The 24,218-nt window shown below is 37.0% G+C and overlaps 2 protein-coding genes across 2 annotated transcripts in view; one reads left to right on the forward strand and one right to left on the reverse strand.

Moving 5' to 3' along the window:
- CRYL1 (crystallin lambda 1) overlaps window positions 1-8,928 on the reverse strand; it is a 186,699-nt gene extending 177,771 nt beyond the window's left edge. The window contains exon 1 of the mRNA XM_079138878.1: window positions 8,620-8,928. The gene's annotated coding sequence lies outside the window, so the exon portion shown is untranslated. The remainder of the gene's footprint in view (window positions 1-8,619) is intronic.
- The window catches only part of LOC306660550 (intraflagellar transport protein 88 homolog), a 160,384-nt gene continuing 144,637 nt past the window's right edge, over window positions 8,472-24,218 (forward strand). The window contains 4 exon segments of the mRNA XM_079138889.1: window positions 8,472-8,639; window positions 12,765-12,860; window positions 15,393-15,455; window positions 23,781-23,837. Of these exon segments, the coding sequence (XP_078995015.1) occupies window positions 12,771-12,860; window positions 15,393-15,455; window positions 23,781-23,837 (210 nt within the window). The 5' untranslated portion in view covers window positions 8,472-8,639; window positions 12,765-12,770.

Consider the following 24,218-nt stretch of genomic DNA (forward strand, 5'->3'; position numbering starts at 1 on the left):
GCGATAGTATGAGTACAGCTTACTACACCTCATACCTCCTTATATATTGCAGATTAGTTTCAACTAGCTAGTGACTGTGGTTTTTATGGTGTGAACAGACATAGGACCCTTTCAGCGGGGTAATTTACAGTTCAATGTCCATTTATTTTATAACAGATTGAAACTACTGGAAGGCTCAAGTTAATTTGTAACTTACAAGTTAGACATTTTGCAAATCTGAGCTCAAAGTATGATACTTTGGGTTAAAGTGTGAGTTCACTTAATTACCAATTTAGGATCTAAAGATCCTGGCCAAAGGCCATGAGGGTGATTTTTCTGTACTTTACTGGTAATAGTTGGGAAAACAGAATTTTTCCTATTAAGGAAAATGAATCTCAGAGGCTCTCAAGGTAGAGAGAACAGTGCACTTGATATAAAATATGTAAAATGAGGCCTACTAATGCATATTCTTATACATTTTATCACAAAGAGAGTACAGGACAAAACACCAAAGCAGTAAACACCAAAGTTGGGCACCAGATTAATTGTAAGAGAAACAAGAAGTTTAGAACTTCAGTGGTTATATTTTCACAAAGAATAAGAATCATCCTTCTAAAAAAGATTTTTTGGCCCAAAGAAAACACTGGTCTCAGTTATTTGAAAGACAAGAAAAAAATTCATTTGGCATCTTCAGGCTAATTTGTTTTTAACTTTTAGGTTTAAAAATATGATAATTTAAGTATTTAACAGGCAATCACTGAATTTCATAGTATTTTGGAGGGCAGAATAGGTGGATGGTTTTCACAATGGCTAAAACTTACATATTAGATTAACTGAACTTTCTGCCATGCTAGATGTTGGAAATACAGTTGTGTTAGGGAGCTCTCCATTACTGTAACAAATACCTGAGACAAGCGACTTATAAAACAGGAAAGGTTTATTTGGCTCATAATTTTGGAGGTTTCAGTCTATAGTTGGTTGCCTCCATTTCCTTTGGGTCTATGGTGAGGCAGCATAACTTGGTGGAAATATAGGACACAGAAAGCTGCTCACTTGGATGTGAAAAAAAGAGGAAGAGGAAGGAACTGAGATCCCACTCTTCGCTTCAGGGTCCATTCCCAATGATCTAAACCCACGCCCCGCCCTCCAAGGTCCCATGTCTTAAAATTTCCACTACCTCACTATAGTGCCATGGGCTAGAGACAAAACTCTTAACACATGGGCCTTTGGGGTCATTCCAGATTCAAAGTCTAGCAGTAGCAGTGAGCAGCAACTTATGGTCCATGTGGGCAAACTTTAATGGATAAATAGTGATGATGAAACTGTATTATTGTCATTACAGTAGAAGAGCAACATGTTATATGAACATATAGGATTTAACATAGACCAGGTGTTATGAACTGCACTCCAATCTTCCAAAATTCATAGTGGAAGCCCTAACCCTTAGTACCTCAGCATATGAATGTATTTGGAGATAGGGTCTTTAAAGAGTACAGTAGTCCCCTGCTATTCATGAAAGACCACTAGTAGATGCCTGAAACTTAGAATAATATCAACCCTTATATATACATATTATAAAGCCTAATTTATAAATTAGGCAGTAAGAGAGTAACATCAATAACTATAACATAAAACAACTATAACAATACAGTGTAACAAAAGTTATGTAAATATGTCACAATAGCTAAACTATGGAACCAACCTAGATGTCCTTCAACAGATGAATGGATAAAGAATGGATATATATGATGAAATATTACTCAGCCTTAAAGAAGAATGAAATTATGTTATTTGCAGGTAAATGGATGGAGCTAGAGAATACCATGCTAAATGAAATAATACAATCCCCAAAAAACAAAGGTCAAATGTTTTCTCTGATAAGTGGATGCTGATCCATAATGGGGCCCATGGGTAGGAAAGAACAAAGAAACTTCGGATTGTGCAGAGGGGAGTGAGGGGTGGGGTGGGGTGGTGGGGATGGGAAGGACAGTGGAATGAGACAGACACTATTACCCTATATACATGTATGATTACATTACTGGTGTGACTCTGCACCATGTACAGCCAGAGGAATGAGAAGTTGTGCTCCATTTGTGTACAATGTGTCAAATGCATTCTACTGTCATGTATAACTAACTACAAAATTTTTTTAAAAAAGTAATGTGAATATGGTCTTTCTCAAAATGTCTTAATTTCTCATTGCTCTCTAGTACTATTTTCATTCTACAGTTGACTAAAGGTAACTTAAACTGCAGAAAGCAAAATTACAGATAAGAGGAGACTATGATAAGTAAGTTAAAAGGGCCCTTAGGTTGGGCCCTAAATCAATTGGGTTCTTACAAGAAGAGAAGATTAGGACACACAGAGACACTAGGGCATAATGCACAGAGGGACAGCCATGCAAAGAGTCAGCAAGAGCATGGCAACCTACAAGCTAAGAAGTGAGGCCTCAGAAGAAACCAAACTTACTGATACCTTCATCCTGGACTTCCAGGCTCTGAAACTGTGAGAAAACAAATTTCTGTTGTTTAAGCCCCCAGCCTATGGTAGTTTGTAATGAAGCCTAAGCAAACGAATACAGCAGGAATTAGGAAAGGCCACCTGGAGAAAGGGCCAAGCTAAGGGAACTGTCCATTTTAGGACAAGAGATTAGCATGTGTGAAAGCCTAGAGGTAAGAGAGGTCATGGTTCTTTCCTGTGATTTGAGAGACCTCAAGTATGGATGGAACTAAATGTCCAAATGAGGAGAACAATTGGGAAAGTATCATACGCATCTGTCATTTTTTAAAAATATATTTTCTAGTTGTAGGTGGACACGATACCTTCATTTTTATGTGGTGCTAAGGATCAAGTGCAGGGCCTCACAAGTGCCAGGTGAGCATTATACCACTGAGGCACAACCCCAGCCCCAATTTGTCATTTTTTTTAAATATAGTTTTTTAGTTGTAGATAGACACAATACTTTTATTTTATTTACTTATTTTTATGTGGTGCTGAGGATGGAACTCACTGCCTCACATGTGCCAGGCAAGCACTCTATCTCTGAGCTACCAACCCCAACCCCTCATTTGTCTTTTTGAAATGACCAACATCTGAACATCTTTCCCATTTCAGAAGAATCCCTAAACAGGTGATAAGAAGCTTAAGGGTAGTAGACACCCTGCCTTTGAGCCCCCTGGTTTATAGAACATGGCATATTGACCTAAAGGTACCAGTACATCCTCCCTTGTAGGACTTTGACTTGAGGGGGAGGGAGACAAAGGACTCATCCATGGAGAAACCCAGTGTCTTGTGATAAGACAGAAGTGCCAGAAGCATGGAGTCTAGCTGTGTAGTAACATATGTCCAAATGGCAGGATGGCAGATGTCAAGTGGTATTGGGCAGCAGTGGTGAAGCAGGGTGAACAAACTGAGGGTGTTATTTCCATAAACTTAAAGCAGGCATTTCTGTGATACAACTGTGGCTGTGTCCTAACTTCCTGAGCTTCTGTTATTTTTCCAAGCCTTGTTCCTCAGCCTTTCTGATAATTCAATGAGTTTCTGGATATCATTTCTTTAAAAACATTCCTTTTTGCTTACAATAGCATAAGTTGTTTCTTCTTGGCTGCAACAAAGATTCCTGAGTAAGACCACATGGGTCTTTAAGACTGTGAAGAGTTTTCTAAGCCACCTTGTAAAGTTTAGATTGCCCAAAAGTCAAGGAAAAGGGGTGGGGGGCACCAAAACTTTTGAGCAGAAGATAATGTGATCAGATTTTCACTTAAGGATGCTCACTTTGGGTAGTGTGCAGAATAGATTGAGACCAAAATGGAAGATGGAAGAGTAAAGAGGAAGCAGTAACAGAAGTCAGAACACTATGGTAACAGAATAGGCAACAAAGATGGCTACCTCACTATCCAGGTCACAGAAGTAGGGAAAGAGGCAGAACAGTTAGAGAGAATGTAACTGGTCATCAGTGATGAATGATAGTTAAGACCTTAAAAAAAAATACTGACCCTAAAACCATGAAAGTATTAACCTCATTTAGAAAACAAGACTGAACCCACCCAAGTTCCACTGCCCTCTGCAAAAAAAAAAAAAAAAAATAATAATAATAATAATAATAATAATTCCATGTGCTGGTGCCCACTTATCCTAGCTGCTAGCCACTGCAGACCACCCACAGTTGCATCACCACCTGACCATGAATAAGGAAATGTCATACCTCTAGCCAGAGTCACTAAGCCTCACTTTCAGGCCATAGTAGAATGCCATTAGAAAAATGTGTCAGCACTAATATGCCTCCCTCTCATATTCCTGTTTTCCTAGGTCACCACCCAGGCTGCAAGTCTTTCTGGTCAGAACACCCTGGTCCAACCCCTCCTGAAGCCCACTAGAATTTCTGCTTTGTAATGAGCAGATTCCCCATATCTTCCACTTCTTTTCCTATTATTCTCCTCAGCTCTCTGCTTTCACAGAAAACTGGCTCATCTCCACAGATACTGCTTCCTTTGAAAGCCCTCTTGGGTAATTTATTCTTTTAAAGCTTAGGAATTTCCAAGTCAGGAGGTAGAATTGATAATGTTCTCTTGATTTCTTTACTCTCATAAATCCTCTGCAACTATGAATCTCAGACCATCATCTAATTTCCTCCCTTGCTTTTCCTTAGTCTTTACCACCTAATTCACGCTGCACCTTCCCACTTACCCAGTGACTTCAAACTTCAAGTCCTTAATCTCAAATGACTTCTTCCAGCCCACATCCATCTTCAAACCTTGGATCTAGTTGCCACCTAAAACTCCACCATTTCCATCATCACTAATTCAGCAAGTCTCCTCTCTAGTCTGTTACACAGTCATCCTATTGTGACTGTTCTTCTAACCACAGTATTTTAAAGCCAACTCCTTTACTTCCTTCCCATTTATTAGCTCCATTCAATTCAGTTCCTTTATTATTTTCCATTTAAATTTCATGTCTACCATACAACTCCCTTTCTCCTCTTGCCCTTTCTTTGTAATTGCCCAATTTCAACCTGAATAAATTTCAACCTGAATAATTCTATTATCTACCTCTTCCATGTCTGTACCTGATGCAGGTCCAATAAAGAAAAGGGGTCAGAGCACCAGATAACAGAGCAGATAAGCATTACTATAAATTCAAGATCATTTGTGTCAAGCACCCAAGCTTACTAAGAAATATTTCTACATTTCTTTAGTTAACAAGTTCTCCTTTTATTTTGCTTATTCTAGACCTTTACCACTTTTCTCAGACCTGGAAACTTCTCCATTCCCCTCACTTTCATCCATCTCTCCTTGATCCTCAGACTCTTTCTATTGGATCAATTCCCTTAGCTTTAAAACATGTCTTATTATCTTCCATCTTAAAAACAAATCAATGGTCTCATGTTATATGTGTATTCCAAAGTGGTAACTATGCTGTGTACTTCCCTAAAGATATGTTGAGAAAATATATCATTTAAAGTCTCATGTTGTCAGAAATAAGCCATTATTACACTTTAATTGTAATTCAACTGAGACAACTCTAAAACAAATATAAATGTTTAGCTATATAAAATAATATGAATAATAAAAAGCTTCAAAAACAAAAAAACAAAACAAAAAATCAATGAAAACTTTCTTAGCCATGGACTCCCTAGCCATCTACCTCTCTTTTTCTTCCAATTTATAGTCATGCTTTTTGAGTTTTCATATCCACTCATTACTTCATCACTGCTATGGTTTGGATGTGGTTTGTCCTCCAAAGCTCATGTGTTAGGAGTCTTGGTTCCCAGTATGGTGGTATGGGATCTTTAAGATATAGGACTGGTGGGAGGTCCTGTGGTCAATAGGGATGTGCCCTGAAGAGATTGAGGTTTTCCTCTTAGGACCGTGGTTATTTCTCACAAGAGGGTGGTTATAAAAGCATAAGCCTGGTCATGCAGCCTTTCTGACTTTCTCTTTGATGATGTGATTTCTCGTTCTCACTCACATTCCTGCTATTTATCGTGGGGCCCTTACAAGAGCCCAAGCATGCTGTTTAGACTTTCAGCATTCCAAACTAAGAGCAAAATAAAACTCTCTTCTACGTAAAGTTAGTTTGCTTCACATATTTCATTTCAGTAACAAAAAATGGTTCAATACAATGCCCAAGTACAAGTCAACTCAGAGCAGGCCCCTTTTCACTGGAAGACCCCTTGCTAAATCAACAGAATAGGTATTTGGTTTAACTTACTGACCATTTTGACAGCATTCAACAAACTCAGCCACTCCCTCCTGTTTCACACATTTATTTCCCTTGGCTTCCATTGCTTTAGCATTCCTGATTTTGCTTCAATATGTCTGCCCACTAAAGAGAATCATTAGGGTTTCCTCTTCTACAAAGTCTTTCTATATTGTTTTCCAGGTCTCAGTTCCAGGCTCATTTTTAAAATCCCTCTATATTCTTCTCCCCCGCAAAACCAATCACACTCACCCTCAGGTTTCAAATCCATCTGTTTTAGGAGACAGCAAATTGCAAATGTACATCTCCAGATAGGATCTATTCTCTTGAGCTTTGTAACTTCACATACAGTTGGCAGCTCAACATCTCTATTTGCATATCATATTTTACAGGCATCTCAAATCCAGTGTGTTCAAAACTAATTTTCTCTCTTAAACCCGCTTCTCCTCTAACTTTTCTTCATATTAATAAATGACACTATGCTAGGTATGGTGTCATACGCCTGTAATCCCAGCAGCTTGGGAGGTTGAGGCAGAAGGATCACAAATTCAAAGCCAGCCTCAGCAAAAGCGAGGTGCTAAGCAACTCAGTGAGCCCCTGTCTCTAAATAAAATACAAAATAGGGTTGGGGATGTGGGTCAGTGGTCCAGTGCCCCTGAGTTCAATCCCTGGTACCCCACCTCACAAAAAATATTAAGAAAATAACAGTAGCTTTTATTTGGGGCAAACGTTGCTTGCTTGCTTCAAGCATTAACTTCTCCACTATACATAACTAATTATAAGACTGACAATTCATTCAACAAATAATTGTAGGGAGTCAACAAATTTCAGGCACTTTTTAAAGTACTAGAGATATAGTGTGGAACAAAAAAGACAAAAATCTCTGTTTCTGTAGATTTTATATTTTAGTAATACAAGAAGTGACCCTAACATTCATTTTGTCTGGCAATAATAGGCATGTGTTTGATAAATGTTAACTCCATTATACCATTTCAAGTGAAGATAATGGAACACTCCCTGTATTAGTAACGGTACCACCTGTAAAGAACAACAAAGTTGAACCAACTTGAATCTGTTTTCAATGAAACAATTGAAGGAGTTGTAAATTTATAGCCTGGAGACCTAAAGAAAATGAAAATTCTCTCTATGTATTAAAGTACAGTAACCTGAAAGAAGGGTTTTACAGCATTCACTAATTCAACAAATACTCATTAAATATCTCCTTCTAGCTAGGCATAGTAGCTAGATACTATTGATAATTGTGTAGGATGTCACTTACCTGCAAGTTAGCCTAATAGTTTCAGGAATGCTGGCAGAAAACACCTGCATCAGAGACAAAGGATTTTATTCTTCACAACACAGCAAGCAGCCTGAGTTTCCAAATTCCCTTTGGTTCCTCTACCCCCACCCCCCAAATACCATGGGGGAAGCCCAGGAGACCACTGTAATTGCAGTGGGTTTGTGTCAAATTTAAGAAAACCCCAAGCTTAAGAAATATTAATATTCTATAATACACTGCAAACCAACTAACTGGCTAAGCCTTTGGGTAGGAGGAACAGGGAGGGATTATCTTTATTATACTGGACATCAATAATCCTCCTTTTTGAAGTACTTATTTCAGCGTTCAAAAGTTGTTCACTTTTCCTTGAAAAGACAGTAATATTAGTCAGGGTTCTCCACGAAACAGAACCAACTGTATGCATATTTACTAAGAAATTTCATTTAAGGAATAGGATCACTCTGCAGATACCAGAGACTAGCTCACTTGACAGATAAAATCAACCACCACAGTAAGTCCAGAACAAAAGCCATTAGGGCTTCTGCTCAAAAGATGTTCAAAAATGTGAGAGACCCAAGGAAAATATCTCCCTTTTGGGAGATATTTAATTTTTAAAACTCATTAATTACTAGTTTCTTAGACTACCTCTATGTCTCCAAATTTACCTTTAAAACTTAATAAGAAGTTAATTATGAAGACAAAGTGGTGGGGGTAAGATTTCCCACACAGGTATCATGAGGACAATTTTGCAGGGTGACGAATAAATTTATTTTCAGGGATTACACAGCAAACGGGCTTCCCAGGTTCACAAGAGTACTGTGGTGGCTCCAGGAGACACTGCAAAATAACCTAGGAACCATCGTTTGGTCATGTGCTTTCTGGGCTATTTCAAATCAGGATTTATCGGATCTTGCACCCCCAGCCCACCCAGACCCTGCCCCGACCCCACCTCGCCCGGGTTCAGAGGCGCAGGGCGCCCCTCCCGGCCCCCTCCCTACGGGTCTCCCCTCAGCCCCCGCGCTTCCGGTCCCGCGCGGAGGACTATGGGAGAGGCTTCCTTGGATTCCGCCCTTGGCAACCGTTCCGCCGCGGCGCTCTGGCCTGCGGAGGCTCTGAGTAGATTCGCGCAAACCGCCACTTCCCTGGGCTCGAGTCGCATTCACCGCACTCCTCTCAGCGAGAGGTAGGAGAAGGGCCCGGGGGCCCGAGCGCCTTCGGACTCCTAGCGGCCGTGCTGTGCAGTGTAAAGCGCACGGGTCCCGCCGTGGGCCTCCCCCTGCTCGCGACGTGGGGCCTGCGGAGGGGCGGAGAGCAGACTCTGCCCGCCCTCGCCCCCTTCCCACCCACCTGTGGCCCTTGGGGTACCCACGTCCTTCCCTAGTTGACGCTGCTGTTGGTTTGCACACAGCAAACATCTGTTTCCATAGCTAGCACCCGTTTTTATTCCTCCTCCTAAAGGCATGGGCGGTGCAGTTTTCCTCTTGGCTGTACCAGGTCGTGGTCACACCTTAACGAAGGAACTCCAAACACGATAGGACCATTGCGCCGGCTTTTGACCAGGGCGCCGGCAGCAGATACGGTGACCATTTCTCTTTAATTCTTATGTCAAGTTTTTGGAGCTTGTCTAATAAAAGGTTGAGGCAGAAATGAAGGCACAAGTTCACCAAAGAATTCATAAAGTACATAAACATTTCAGAGACCCTCTGTTTCCCCAGGGAATTGGTCCAGGACCCACTCACCCTTAATTCCAAATTCTCAGTTGCTCAAGTCTCATGTAAAATTGCATATAATTAATACAATCCTTCCATATAAGTATAAATCACTTTGGGATTACTTAAGAATCCTAATACAATGTAAATGTTATATAAATAGTTATAAGTAGTTGTTTAGGGAATAATGACCAGAGAAAGACTGTACATGTTCAAATGTAATTTTTTTTTTCCCTCAAGTACTTAACTGTTTGCAGTTAGATTGAGCCCAAAGATGCAGACTGAAGATATGGGGGGGGGGGGGGGCAGCTACTGGTTTCCCAAGATTTTTTTCTAAGCCTAAAATTCCGGTTTTTCTGTTTACCAGGCTGATTTTCTGGTTGTGATAGAGAAACTACAATAGACATGTTGGAAGTAGACCATCCATCATAGTAGAAACGTTAAGACATATCTTTAAGATTTAAAAAAAATGTTTTACTGTCACTTTATTTTATTGAGGTGGCATTATCCTCAAATTATTTCAAGATGAGAAGCTTATTGCGTGTATAAGCTGCTTTTGAAAGAGCTTGGAGAATCCAGAAACCCTGAGTGGTATTTATTTTGTCAAATGTAGCTGTTAGCCATAGATAATTGTTTTCACCTTTTTAGGTTTACTTTCCATATCTTTAAAAGTAGTATATTCCACTAAATATTTGTTCAACTAAAATCTGTTCAAGGTATAAATTTTTTACAATCTGGTTTACAATCTAGCAAAAAGGATCTCTAATCCTAAAAGTTGCTTGTTAATATGGAAGCTTGACTATTTACATAGGGCTTATAATAAGAAGTTCTTGCTTAGCATAATGATTTGCATAGTGGGATCCCTGGACCAGTAGCATCAGCATCACTTGGTGACTTAATAGAATGGAATTGAGAGGGTGATGATATCGCCCACTCAAGATTTACTGAGTCAGAAACACTTTTGACTGGGGAAAAGCAATCTGAATTTAATAAGTTTTTAGGTTTCTGATGTTTGAGAGCCACTGATGTATTACAGTATTCCACTCTTATCTTTAGGGGATGTGTTGTGAGGCCCACAGTAGACACCTGCAACCTTTACTGGTACTGAACCCTATGTATGTTCTGATTTTTGCTGTATATACATACCTATAATAAAGTTTAATTTATAAATTAGGCACTGCAATAGGTTAACAATAACTAATAAGATAGAGCAGTTATAGCAGTATGTTGTAATAAAATTATGTGAATCTTCTCTCTCAATATATCTTATTCTCCTATTCTCACCCTTTAATGAAGTGTCCTGATGCTAAAAGAAAGCACTGTGGCTTCTCTTTGTCATGTCTGAATTGCCAGCATCACTATTTTTGTGCTTTGGGGCTACTAATAAGTGCTTGAACACAAGCACTGTGATACTGCAAGAGTTGACCTGATAACTAAGATGGCTACTAAGTGACTAATGGGTCAATAGCATACACAGTGTGGATACTCTGGACAAAGGGATGATTCAGGTCCAAGGTGGGATCAAATATTTTATCACACTACTTATAATTGGATATTGTTTATTTTGGAGTTTTCCATTTCATATTTTTGAACTGTTGGTTAAGTGTAGGTAACTGAAGCCATGGAAAATAAAACCATAGATAAGGGGAAAATGTGGTCTCTATATTATCTGAGCTAAAGCTTTTAAGTTAAAACATTATATGCATCTTCTATCAGTGACTCTTCGGGGGTATTTTGAAGTGACTTTCTATCTGGCTGATATTTGCTCTCGCAGTAATGAATTTTCATCTTCAAAGAGTAATGGGAAGTTAACTCAAAGTGAATCAAAGGCTTTTAGGAAAAAATAGGTATAAATTTTCATGACCTTGGTTTAGGCATTTGTTTCTTAGATGTGATACCAAAAGTACAAAAAATAAAGAAAAAAATAGATAAATTATATATCAAATTTTAAAATCTTAGTGCTTTATAGGATATTACCAAGAAGTGAAAGGACATTGTACAAAATGGGAGAAAATATTTGCAAAGCATATATACAATAAAATCTAATATCCAGAATAATTAAAATTTTTATAGCTGGATAAGACAAATAACCATTTTAGGGCTTGGATTGTGGCTTAGTGGTGGAGCGCTTGCCTACCATGCATGAGGCATTGGGTTCAATCCTCAGCACCACATACAAAACTAAATAAAATAAAGTTTTTTTAAAAAGCTGAAATTCTTAAAAAAAAAAAAAAACAAATGACCATTTTATTAAAGGGGAAGGAATTTGAATAGACATTTCTCCAAAGAGATTATACAAATAGCCAATAAACACATGAAAAGATGCTTGACATCACTAATCATCAGGAAAAAGGTGAATCCAAACCACAGTAGATATTTCACATCCTTTAGTATGGCTCTAACAAAAAGGGCCAATAATAAGTGTTGGCTAGGACATGGAGAAATTAGAAAGCTCATACATTGCTGAAGGGATGTAAAATGTTGCAACCACATTGGAAAGCAGTCTGGTAGCTTTTTCAAAAGTTAGAAATGGAGTTACCATATGACCCAGCAATTCCATTCCTAGATATATACTGTTTTAGTCAGCTTTTTCATTGTTGTGACTAAAGGACCCGATCGATACAATTATAGAGGAGGAAAACTTTATTTGAGGCTCACAGTTTCAGAGGTCTTAATCTTGGTCCACAGAAGATGGGCTCCATTTATTGGGGCTCAAGGTGAGGCTGAACATCATGGCAGGAGAGGGTGGCAGAGGGAAGCAGCTCACATTACAGTTATCAGGAAGCAGAGAGAGTCTCCACTTTCCAGATACAAAATATATACCCCAAAGCCACACCCCAATTCTAATCTCCTCCAGCCACACCCTACCACTTTAGTCACCACTCAATTAATCCCTATGAGGGGATTAAATCACTGTTTGGGTTAAGACTCTTACAACCCAATCATTTCTCCTCCAAACCTTCTCGCATTGTCTCACACATGAACTTTTGGTGGATACCTCATTTCCAAACCATAACATATACCCAATAGAATTGAACATATATTCATGCCAAAACTTTATGCAAATATTCACAGCAGTGTTGTAAGCCCCAAAGTGGAACCAACCTGTGTCCACTAAAAAATAGATAAACAAAATGTTATGAATGTATTATTCAGCCATGAAAAATAATGCAGTACTGATAACGTAGTACATCATGGATAGACCTTGAAAACATGTTAAGTGAAAGAGGCCAGACACAAAAGGCCACATACTGTATGATTCCATGTACATGAAATGCCCAGAATTGACAAATCCATAGAGGCAGAAAGTAGATTAATGGTTGCCAGGAACTGGAGGAAAGAATTGGAGAGTGACTGCTAAAAGGCCCCAGCTTTCTTCATGGGATGAAGAAAATGTTTTGGAATTAGATTGTGGTGGTGGTAGTACAACTTGTGGCAATACCAAAAGCCACTGAATAGTATGCTTTAAAAAGGATAATTTTTATAGTATGTGAATCATATCTCAAAAAAATAATAATTTTGTTAGTATTTATAAATAATTTTAAAAGGCTCTGAGAATTGATCCAAATTATAACATTTATACTGTTGATTTTTCTTAGGCACAAATGATGCAAAATGTGCACCTGGCTCCAGAGACAGATGATGATGATCTTTATTCTGGTTATAATGACTACAATCCAATCTATGATACTGAGGTAAAAAAAACAAACTTTTTTTTTATATTAGTCTTTTGTGAACCAGCTCAGTTGATTTATGAAGACTTTGGATTTGAGGGTTTTCTGCTTTTTTATGCTTTAGATTAAGTAAGTTGACTTAAAAATCTAGAAAAGTGCTATTAGTGAAGATTCTATTAATTCTGCCAATAATTATTGTAGCAGAAGGGAAGATCATGAGAAATGTTATATAAATGAATGAAGATGAGTTATATACTTCTGTTTTTCATCACTATCTGAATGTATAAATTAAAAGGACTTAGATCATCTGAAAATACCTAAAACCAGGGTTTTTTTTGCTTGTTTATTTGTTTTAGTGTCCTAAGTTTGAAGTGTCATGCAGTTATCTGTAATAATAACAGATGCACTGTAACTTAATTACTTGAAACTGTTGCTTAAGATGATCTTGTTTACAATAAAAAAAAATTAAAAAAAAAGATGATCACAGAATATATAGTTTGTCAAGGTACAAAGAAAAAGTAACAAAAATTGTGTTTGGTGTTTGTTATTAGAGAATTTGTTGACCATTTTTTCTAGTTTGTCATTTAGTTAAATTTATTGAGCTTAGTTAAATTTATTGAGCTTATTTTTAATTTTTTTTTAGTTGTCAGCAAACCTTTATTTTATTTATATTTATATATGTTGCTGAGAATTGAACCCAGTGCTTCACACATGCTAGGCAAGCGCTCTGCCACTGAACCATAACCCCAGCCCTTACTGAGCTTATCAAATTTTGTGAGTAGTTCAAGAATCTTAGAAGACATCTTTTTACCAAAAGGTCTGTCAAAGTAGAAGTATAATTAATTATATTGGAGGTTGCCTTTGACTTTATATTTTATACAAAAGTTCCCAGTTTTTGTGACTGAACATTGTGTACTTTAATTTTCTGTAGTTGATATGGAAGGTTATAAAGATAATTTAAATTAAAAGTTGAAGAATGCTTGTAATAAAATCATGTTTAAAGTGCAGTGTATTAATATCCTGTTTATATGAACATTTTATGTTGATTTTCTGCAGACTTTTAAAAAAAGTTAATTGTGACTCCATTTTACATGTATTATTTATTTTTTAATACTGAGCAAGTATATTAGTCTGTTTCTTATTGCTATAACAAAATACTTGAGGCTTGGTAATATATAAAGAAAAATTATCTCAGTTTTGGAGATTGAAAGTCTCAAGATCAGGCAGCTCCATCTGTTGGTCCTCTGGTGAGGGTCCCTTGGGTTGCATCACAGCATGGTATTATGAGAGGAGTGGGTATAACAGGCCAGACCACAGGGTGAGACAAGAAGCCAGAGCGGAGAGAGAGAGAAAGAGGCTAGTTTTGTCTTCTTATAAGAACCTGTTCTCTTAGGAACTAACTTCACAAGACCTTCATAAATCCCTTTCAAGGGCAGCACCTCCAATGACCTAATTATCTCCTCCACCACTCAAAGATTCCATATCCTCAACATCACCACACTGAGGATCAAACTTCCAACCTATGAACCTCTAGGGGACAAACCACATTCAAACCATAGCCGCAGGTTTATTTTTGTGGGAAGTAAATTAGAATAAATCAAAGGCAAGTATGAGAGTTGTACTAAAGTGCATCTGAATGATTACAGCCAGATTGTGTTCTATAAATAGGAAATGAAGTCTTGTTAAAAGATTGGCAGTTGGTAAAACTGGGTGCTTTTTAGAGAGCTTAAAAAATGGCATTTTGTTTGGGAAACTTAGGAACAATTGTATCTCTGACCTTGACTAGTATTTCTTTCCTCAGATTTTCTGAGGGGAAAATACAGGTCACAAATCAGAAAAGCATAATAACTTATTTCAGCTGAGATGGTTCCATGACAGAATAGGTTGGACTCAGTGGAGTCCTCCATGGAGCCAGCTAGGTTAACTTTAGTCTGAATCTCAGACTTTACCTGTCCAGTGAGATGCAAAGGTTTTTCACTTGAGCAGATGGAAACAGAATAATAGAAAGTGTTTGCCTCCTTGCTTGTAGAAAATATGCCCTTTTCTGTCCTGGGACTTTCTCAGGTAGGAGTGGTAGCATGACCCTAGCATATGGAAAAAGAGAGAGAGGAAAAGGAAGGGAGGGAGGGGGTGAGAGAGAAGAGAGGGAGAGAGAGAGAGAGAGAGAGAGAGAGAGAGAGAGAGAGAGAGAGAGAGAGAGAGAGATGAATCTCTTCTTACATTCTTACTGCTGTAGCTACTAGGAAGAGAGGAAGGGTCATATCCTGTATGTGCCATCTTTTAAATAGGCATTATGATACTGACCTTTTGGATAATACTCAATAAAGTGCCCTTAAAATTAACTAACATAACATCAGTATTCTTAGTAGGAAAGAAAGTAGCCTTGATATTTGGGGAAAGATTTGAGGACAGGAGTGCTTGAGTCCCAACCCTGATGTCAGCATCAAGGATAAGATGAATTATAGAGGATCCTGAATACCAGAGGAGCTTAAACTTTTTTTTTTTTCCAATTCTCTTTTCATTTTGAATGTTAAATTTGCCTTTTCATTTTAGGAATTGGAGAATGATACAGGTTTTCAGCAAGCAGTAAGAACAAGTCATGGCAGAAGACCTCCTGTAAGTGAAATTTTTAAAAATGGTAAAAATCACATATCATACAATTTATTATCTTAACCATCTTGAAATGTAAAGATCAGTAGTGTTAAGTATATTCACATTCCTGTGAAACAGGTCTTCAGAATTTTTTCATCTTATAAATATGAAACTCTGTGTCTATTAAACAACAATGCCCTATCTTCTCCCCTTTCCTAAATCCCCAATAACCACCATTTTGCTTTCTATTTCTTTGAATTTTAGTACTCTGGGTACCTAACATAAGTGAAATCATGGAGTTTTTATGTTTTGAGACTGACTTCTTTCACTTAAGATAATGTCCTCAAGTCTTATCCATGTTGTAGCATGTGACAGGATTTCCTCTTTTTAAAGGTTTCTACTGTATTTATGTACCATATTTTGTTTGTCCATTCATCTGTCAATGGAGAATTGTCTATTTTTGATATTGAATTTTAGGAGTTCTTTATATATTTTGGATATTAATTAGATACACAATTTGCAAATATTTTTCTCATCCTGTAAGTTGCATTTTCATGCTGTTGATTGTATGTATTCTTTGATGTGCAAAGGTTTTTAGTTTGATGTAGTTCCACTTGTCTATTTTTGTTTTGTTGCTTATGTGTTTGGTGTCGTATTCTAGAAATAATTGCCACAATCAATTCCATGAAGCTTTTCTGCTGTATTTTCTTTTAGGAGTTTTATAGATTATAGAAGACTTTAGATTTAGGCCTTCGACCTATTTTGAGTTACTTTTTTGTATATGGTGTAATGTAAGTGTCTAACTCTGTTCTTTTACATATGGATATCTGGTTTGCCCAGTACCATTTGTTGAAAAGATTGTCCTTTCCCTGTTTAATAGTCTTGGCATCCTTGTTAAAGATCATTTGACTATATATGGAAGGGTTTATTTCTGCGGTTTCTTCTGTTTCCTTAATCTGTCTTTATGCCAGTACCACACTGTTTTGATTACTATACTTTGTAATGTTTTGGAATCAGGCATGTGAGTCTGATAACTTTGTTCCTCTTTTTCAGAATTGTTTTAATTTCTTAGGGACCCTTGATATTTCATATGAATTTCAGGATAAATTTTTCTATTTCAACAAAAAACAATGTTAGGATTTTGATAGAGATTAGGTTGAATCTGTGGATCACTTTGGGTTATATGAACATCTTAACAACATGTAGTCTTCCAATTCATGAAATTTTGATGTCTTTTTCATTTATTTGCATCACCTTTAGTTTCCTTCACCATTGTTTTGTAGATTTCAGGGTACCCAATAAGTGGATTTTAATTTTTCTTATTTTTATTTGACATATTTTATTAGTCAGTTTTCCCTTATTGAAATGAAATACCTGAAACAGGTCAACTTTGTAAAAGTCTGGGAGCTGAAAGAACTAAGTATGGTACAGGATCTGGTGAGGGCTCCATGGTACATTGCAGAGCATGGGTGGGAGGAAGGATCCCATCTTGAAAAGGAAGCTAGAGAAGAATTTAGGGATTAGGCTCAGACTTTTTAAACTACTTACTCTTGTGAGAACTCACTTTCGGAGACCAGTATTCCCCTCTGGCAGCAGAACTCCAATGACTTCTCACTGGGCCTCCTTAGAGGTTCCACGTTGTCTCCTAGTACTGCCACTTTGGGAACCATGCCCCCAACACATGAAACTGTAGATGTTCAGAGACGGGGTTCACTGAGGTTGAGGACGAACAACGCCTACCTTACCTAGTGCGCTTACTCAGACGTCGGAGACCAGGCTCTAGAGGCACAGATCTAATTTTATTTAGGGTTATACAGGATATATATATATATATATATATATATATATATAGGCACATTATATATATATATATATATATATATATATATATATAGGCACATTATCCAGTCAGGTTAACATGCTTGTTAAAGTATAACAGAGTCAGCCTATAGGTGAACTATACGTCGAGGTAGTGTAAACAAACCAAGCATGCCTAAGCAATTCTGCCCAGCAATAGGTCTGAGACCAAGGACTGCGGGACGGTAAGCTCCTGCACACAGCATGAGGCAAGGCAGCATGGGTGAGCTCACATCACAGCTTTCTGGGATGCATGACAGAGCCAGGCCTCCCCTCAGCTCAAACTCAGCCTCAACAGCTGCAGAGACCTTCATTCATTGGCGAGTCTTTACTATTACCTCAGTTTCTCTGCTTAGACTGTTTGGCTTACTTAGACCATGGTGTCAGCGACTGCTGTCAAATAAGCTTGAGAAATATTCCCTACATGAAACCACATTCAAACCATAGCACATTTAATAGTTGTACACATAATTTTAAAGTATTTTAAATCAAAGGGTTTCTTTATGTTTTTGAAAATATAAGTGTTGTATATGTAAAACCTCAGAATATGTTTTCCTAAAACATTATTTTAAAAATATTTGCCTTTCTACTTTTTAAAGTGATAGAAATATTATTCCTTCAAAATATTGGGTCTTAATATGTATATTGCTTCCTTCTTATATTAATGGTTCCCCATTGATTAATCTTCCACTGGTATATAAATTGCTAGTTATTTTTTTTCATTATTACTATTAAGATTTTTATATATGTCATGTGAAGCATAGGTATGTGTTTTCCATGGTGCACAAAATCTGCCAAGCTTATTTTGTAGTGAAAAATAATCAAGGCTGGGACTAAGTAAAGTAGTGAAGCATTGGAAGTTTTCTCTCTAATGATCTCTGCCTAACATTCTTTTTAAAAAATGACTTTTCCCTCCTGCATTATAGCAGCTATTTTCAACTGGGGGCAATTTTTGCCTACCCCCACCTCCAGGGGACATGTAGCAATATTTGGAGATAATTTTGGTTGTTGTAGCCTGAGTGGGTGCTGTTAGTATATAGTGGGTAGCAGCCACAGATGCTATTAAACATCCTGTACTGCTATTAAACATCCTGTAATAGGTCAGTTGCCCTAATAAAGAATTAACCACCCCAAAAGGTCAGTACTGCCAAAGTTGTGAAACCCTGATGCAGCAACTCCTCTGCTTTAAAATGAGGTGCCCTTCTGTTTTTTTCTTCCTTCACTTTTTTTTTTTTTAATTCTTCTGTCTTCCCTGGCACACATTCTAATTTAGTAAAAAATCAATGATTAGTATTAGACCATTTAACATGAAAAGAATCTTGGTGAGTAGTTTGCCCCATCTCATTTAGTGTAAGTGAATTTAGCATAGTTCCCTGAAATGAGTTTGCCTAGCTGTATAGGTCAGGGTCCTCCATAAGACTTCCCTCATTTCTCAGAGCAGTTGCAAGCAAAGTCAAGGGTTCCCAGCATTACCTTCAGGTGTAATAATTCTCTGGAATGACTCATAGAACTCAGTAAAATCAAGTTTATTGCAAGGGAAATATACAGATTAAAGTCTGCCAAGGGAAGGAGGTGTATAGGACAGAATCTGAGAGTGGTCCACACGTAGAGCTTCTGATTATTCTCTCTCTGTGGAGCCAGGGGCGGTGATAACTCTTTTTGGCCACTGTTTCTGACAGTACTCACAAAATACTGCCAACTAGGGAAGTCTACCTAAGACTTCGCTGTCCCAAAATTTGATGGAACTTAATCACATACTGCTCCTGTAGCTGCCCTTTGGTCTCCAGCCCCTCCTAGAGGTCCAGGCTGGTATCTCTGGAAAGTGAAAACTGATATGTCCCAGTGCTCCTACCATAGATCAATTGTTAGATCTTCCAGTGATCAAGGCCCCCAGGCAAACAAAAACATTCCTATCAAGCATATAGGGGCCTGGAGATCACCTCCCGGTAGCAAAGGGAAAGACCAGACGTCTCTCTGGGTAAAGTCAATTCTTCACTACATATTCCACAGCTGGTATTTTAGTTTTAAGGTTACTTTTGTTATGGAAAGAAAAACCATAGGCACTGGGTTCTACTAGGCTAGTGACTAGACTATGGACTTTTTGAAGAGACTCTGTTTTACTCATTATACTTTTCCTTATCTACCATAGGTGCTCCTTAAGTCTTTTTTTTTTTTTTTTGGTGGTACTGGGGATCGAACTCAGGGCCTTGTGCTTGCAAGGCAAGCACTCTACCAGCTGAGCTATCTCCCCAGCCCTGTAATCTTTATTTAATGACTTAGTAAATCATGTGATTCACAGTAGGTAATAATTTTGCCAGAATGACTGCTTTAAGTCAGCTTTGGTGTTGTTGTGATCAGAATACCTGACAAGAAAAACTTACAGGAAGGTAAATTTATTTGGGGCTCATGGTTTTAGAAATCTCAGTCCATAGGTGAATAACTCCATTGCTCTAGGCAAGGTGAGGCAGCAATCATGGAGGAAGAGCCCCGCAGAGAAAAGATTCTCAGCTTATGGCAGGGTCAGAAAGCAGAGCGAGAGAAGGGGGCCACAGAAAAGATGCACCTTTCTAGGACATGTCCCCCACCCCTCAAATGACCTACCTCCTCCAGCCACGCCTCATCTGCCTATAATTACCACCAATCTGTTCAATCATTTTACCTCTATATTTCTGCAGAAATACAGGAGCTTTTGGGGGCACCTTATATCAAAACCATTGACCCTTCAAAAATCTTAAAAAGTGACTTCAGAGATCATTATTTTACAGATGAGAAAACTTAAGCCTGGAAAAGCCAAGGTCTCATTTTTGTGTAAACTGGGATATAGTTTGGCTCTCTTTCTTTCTTTTTAATGTTAATTATTTTTTGGTGTTTTTTAATTTGTTCTTTCTAGAGATACATGACAGTAGAATGTATTTTGACATGTTATACATACATTATTCTAATTAGGATCCCATTCTTGTGCTTCTACATGATGTGGAGTTTCACTGGTTGTGTTTCATATATGAACATAGGAAAGTTATGTCTGATTCATTCTACTGTCTTTTCTATTCCCATCCTCCCTCCCTTCCCTTCATTCCCCTTTGTCTAATCCAGTGAAGAACTTAGCTTTCTTGATCTTCCGTTGAATGATTTCATCACACCCTACATAGTATAAGTTTTAAATGAAAAGATCCTAGACTTAAGAGGAATAAAATTCTTGCTAGCTCATAAGCAGTTTATGATAATCTGAAGGAAAATAAAATAGACAAATAGATATTACAAGGCATAATGTAATAAGTTATAAAAAAGAATATAAATTGCTGTGGGACCATGAAAAGAGGTTATTTTCCAGTAGGTGGGACAATTAGAAGATGTTTCTTAAAAGATAAAATAAGAATTGAATATTAAAGGATCTGTGAAATTGAGGCTGACCTTGAGATGTAGGAGGAAGGGCACTGCAGGTGAGGGGCAAAGCAACAAAGGGAAGAGGTGGTGTAGGAGCCTGTCAGTGCGGACAACAAAGAACAACAGCAAAACAGATGTAGTCATCAGGCGATCCTTAAAAAACAATAATGTTCTCTTTCCCTCAGTTTGTTCTCAAGGAAAATGTTGTGGAAACCTGTATCCTTTGTTTCTAGCCTTTTCTAAGACCTGGAGCCAACTTTTTTAAGCATTGAGTTGTAAGCCCTGCAGTATTAAAATACCTGCCTACAAGAAGGCAAAGACCCAATGATTAAAGTTCATCTAACAACTTCATGTGTTCACACCTATAATTCAGACATCTGTTCTACTACAAAATTAATAGATATATATTTTTTCCATATTTTCCCCTGTCTTGATATGTTAATTATTATTCAGTTCAAAATTTTTTTCACTTTATATGGCATTTTCTTCATTGACCCATTGGTTATTTGAAGTACATTTCTTAATTTCTAAAATGTTCTAATGTCTTTGTTTTAAATTGTTTTTTAGCTTTATTCTAGGGAATATAATCTGTAACATAAACAATTCTTTGAAAAATTTATTAATATCCTCCAAAGTGCATTTTCAAGGAATGTATATTCTGCAGTTGATAAGTATAATATATAGTACAATGTATAATTAAGTCAAGTATGTTAAGAATTTTGTTCAGATGTTCTGTATTTTTAATTTTTTTCTACTGATTCTGATATTAATGGAAAGTACAAGCAAATCTTGCACTATTGTTGAAGATTTGTCTATATCTCTTTGTTTTTTTGCAGAAGATATTTAGAATTGTTACATCTATTTGTCAAATTGAGCCTTTTACTGTTGTGAAATATCTTTATTTCTAGTAATGCTTTTTGTCTATTTAGTCAGATGTTAATATATTGATATAGTTATATAAGCTCTCTTGTGTCTAGTATTTACATCATGTCTTTCCCATTTTTTACTTCCAACTTTTCTAAATCCATGTTTAAGACATATCTCAATAGCAACATGTAATTGGGTTCTAGTTTTTTAAAAAAAAATCTGTCTTATTTTATTGAAACATTTTATTTACGTTTAGTGAAAATACTGGCTGAGTTTAAATTTATTGTTTATTTTTTTTCCCTGCTTCTTTGAAGTTTCTCTCTCTTTTTACCTTCATTATTGGTTCTTATTATTCCATTTCACTCTTCTGTTATCTTGCTAGTTTATATTCTTTAACCATTCTTTTGGTGTTTTCCTAAACATTAAAATACTCTTTAACTTATGAAAATCTTTTATAAACTAGTAGTTTTACTCCTTTCTAGGTAATGCCAGAATTTTACACTATTTTCTACCATTTATTTAATAATTACCATTTATTGTTTTGTTGTTGTTGTTCTCTACTGACTTGTCAATCTTGTCTTTTAACTCATTGAACATATCAAGCATGGTTATGTTAAAGTCTATGTATTTCCATTACAGGTATCCCCATCTGGATTTCTTTTCATTTGTTTGTGTTTCTTGTGGTTTTTTTTTTGTTGTTGTTGTTGTTGTTGTTGTTGTTGTTAGTTTTGCTTCCTGCATGTCTGGTTCTTTTTCTTAATATTTTTTTCAATACCTTTATTTTATTTATTTATCTGTATGTAACGCTGAGGCTAGAACCCAGTGCCTCACACATGCAAGGCAAGCCCTCCACCACTGAGCTTCAACTCCAGCCTCTGTTTTTTTGTGATTGAATGCTAGATGTTGTAAATGAAAAATTATAGAGGTAATTTATTGCTCTATGTCTCTGCTGTCCAGTATGATAGACACTAGCCACATGTAACCATTTCAGACCCATCTTACAGTAGTCACATTTCAAATACTCAGTAGTCTTGTGTGGCTAGTGGCTATTGCAGATATAGAGCTTTTTAATACTGCAGAAAGTTCTGTTAGATAGAATAGCACTCAGAAACTTAGAGATTAATTTACTTTTACTTATGACCCTAGCAGCACAAGAAATCTCTGGCCACCTTAGTCCAGTTAGATTTGAGATGATTCTAAATTGGACTTCAGCCCTTAAGAAGGCTGGTATACTTCTATTTACCTTTCTGCCTGAGGGTATAGTCTTTGGAGATGCAAGCTAGATCCTGGAGGATTACCAGGGCTGCCTCCTTAGCAGGCCCTCAACTCCAGTGTTTATCCCCTTAGACTGTGAGCCTTTCAAAAACTATGCTGAGCTTCTCATCCAGGCCTTTGGAATGAACAGATGCCTGTAGGAGAAAAGTAGCCCAAATGCAGGTTCACCTCTCTAGTCTTCCCTTCTCTTCCTTATTTTGAGACCCTGTAATTCTTCAGTCTTGATGATTCTCTAGTACATTTAAACAATTAACAAAAATGTTTTTGTCCCTAGCCTTTTTAGCTATTTTTAGTGAGAAGGTTTTTTTAAAGCAGTAGTCTACCATAGCCAGAAGTAGAATTCCTCCTTGAATTATATTCAAATATGTCAAACAAATAAGCCTAACAACTAACCTGTTTAGCGCACTTTCACATGGTCCTATTTGATTCACTACAATTTTGTCATCAATATACTTTTATACAAAGGTAAGCAAATTTAGATTTGAAGATTTTAAATAGTTGAGAGAGAATTGGGATTTAAACCCAGATTCTTAGACTTCAAAACCTGTCTATTGTGTGGGCTAGTGGCTATCAGTACTAATGCAGTAAATGTTGAATACATGAAAGCGTGAAAACAGATCCTCTTCTTTTTGATGGTGGTGCTGGGGATTGAATCCAGGGCCTTGTACTTGTGAAGCAAGCATTCTACCAGCTGATCTATATCCCCAGCCCACATCCTTCTTATTAGTACCTTAGGTCATTCTAAAGTCCCCTTTTTTTAAAAAATGAATTTCAAAATGAGTCTCTTTCTCAATACTTCAAATAACTGAGCTCCCTAATATTAAGATAGAAATATTTAGAAGAAATTATTCTAAATATTACATAAATACTTCTTTATCGATGAGTCTGTATTTTCCATTTCTTTCCCAATTTCTATTTTATAGCTTAATCAGAATTCTGTTAACTGTGTTGTTTTTCCTCCCCAAGATAACTGCTAAAATACCAAGCACGGCAGTTACTAGACCTATAGCTACTGGATATGGGGTAGGTTTTTGTAAGCTGCAAATATTAAGATACTTTTTCTTATACTAAGTTCACTTTAGTCAGTTCTAAAGAATTTTGGCTATCTTTCACTTCATGAACCAGGTGTAGTTTCCATTTTGGATAGTTATGAGGATAGTTAAGAACATTTAAAAAGTCTAATTTGATTAATAGCTTTGAACATTTTAGTCATTTTGACTTTAAATATATCAAAATATTTTGCTGCCTTTCTATTTGTAAACCTTATGTTGGTTGCTTAAATTGTGTTCATTTTCTATCTAGTATAACCAAGTCTCATGTGTATTCCATTCATATAGTTTATGTGAAGTTAGATGTTATATAAATGTAATATTGTTGATAATTATTAAAAAAACTTACCAATTA

Source organism: Sciurus vulgaris (genome assembly GCF_902686455.1).
Source record: "Sciurus vulgaris genome assembly, chromosome: 4".
Classification (NCBI taxonomy): domain Eukaryota; kingdom Metazoa; phylum Chordata; class Mammalia; order Rodentia; family Sciuridae; genus Sciurus; species Sciurus vulgaris.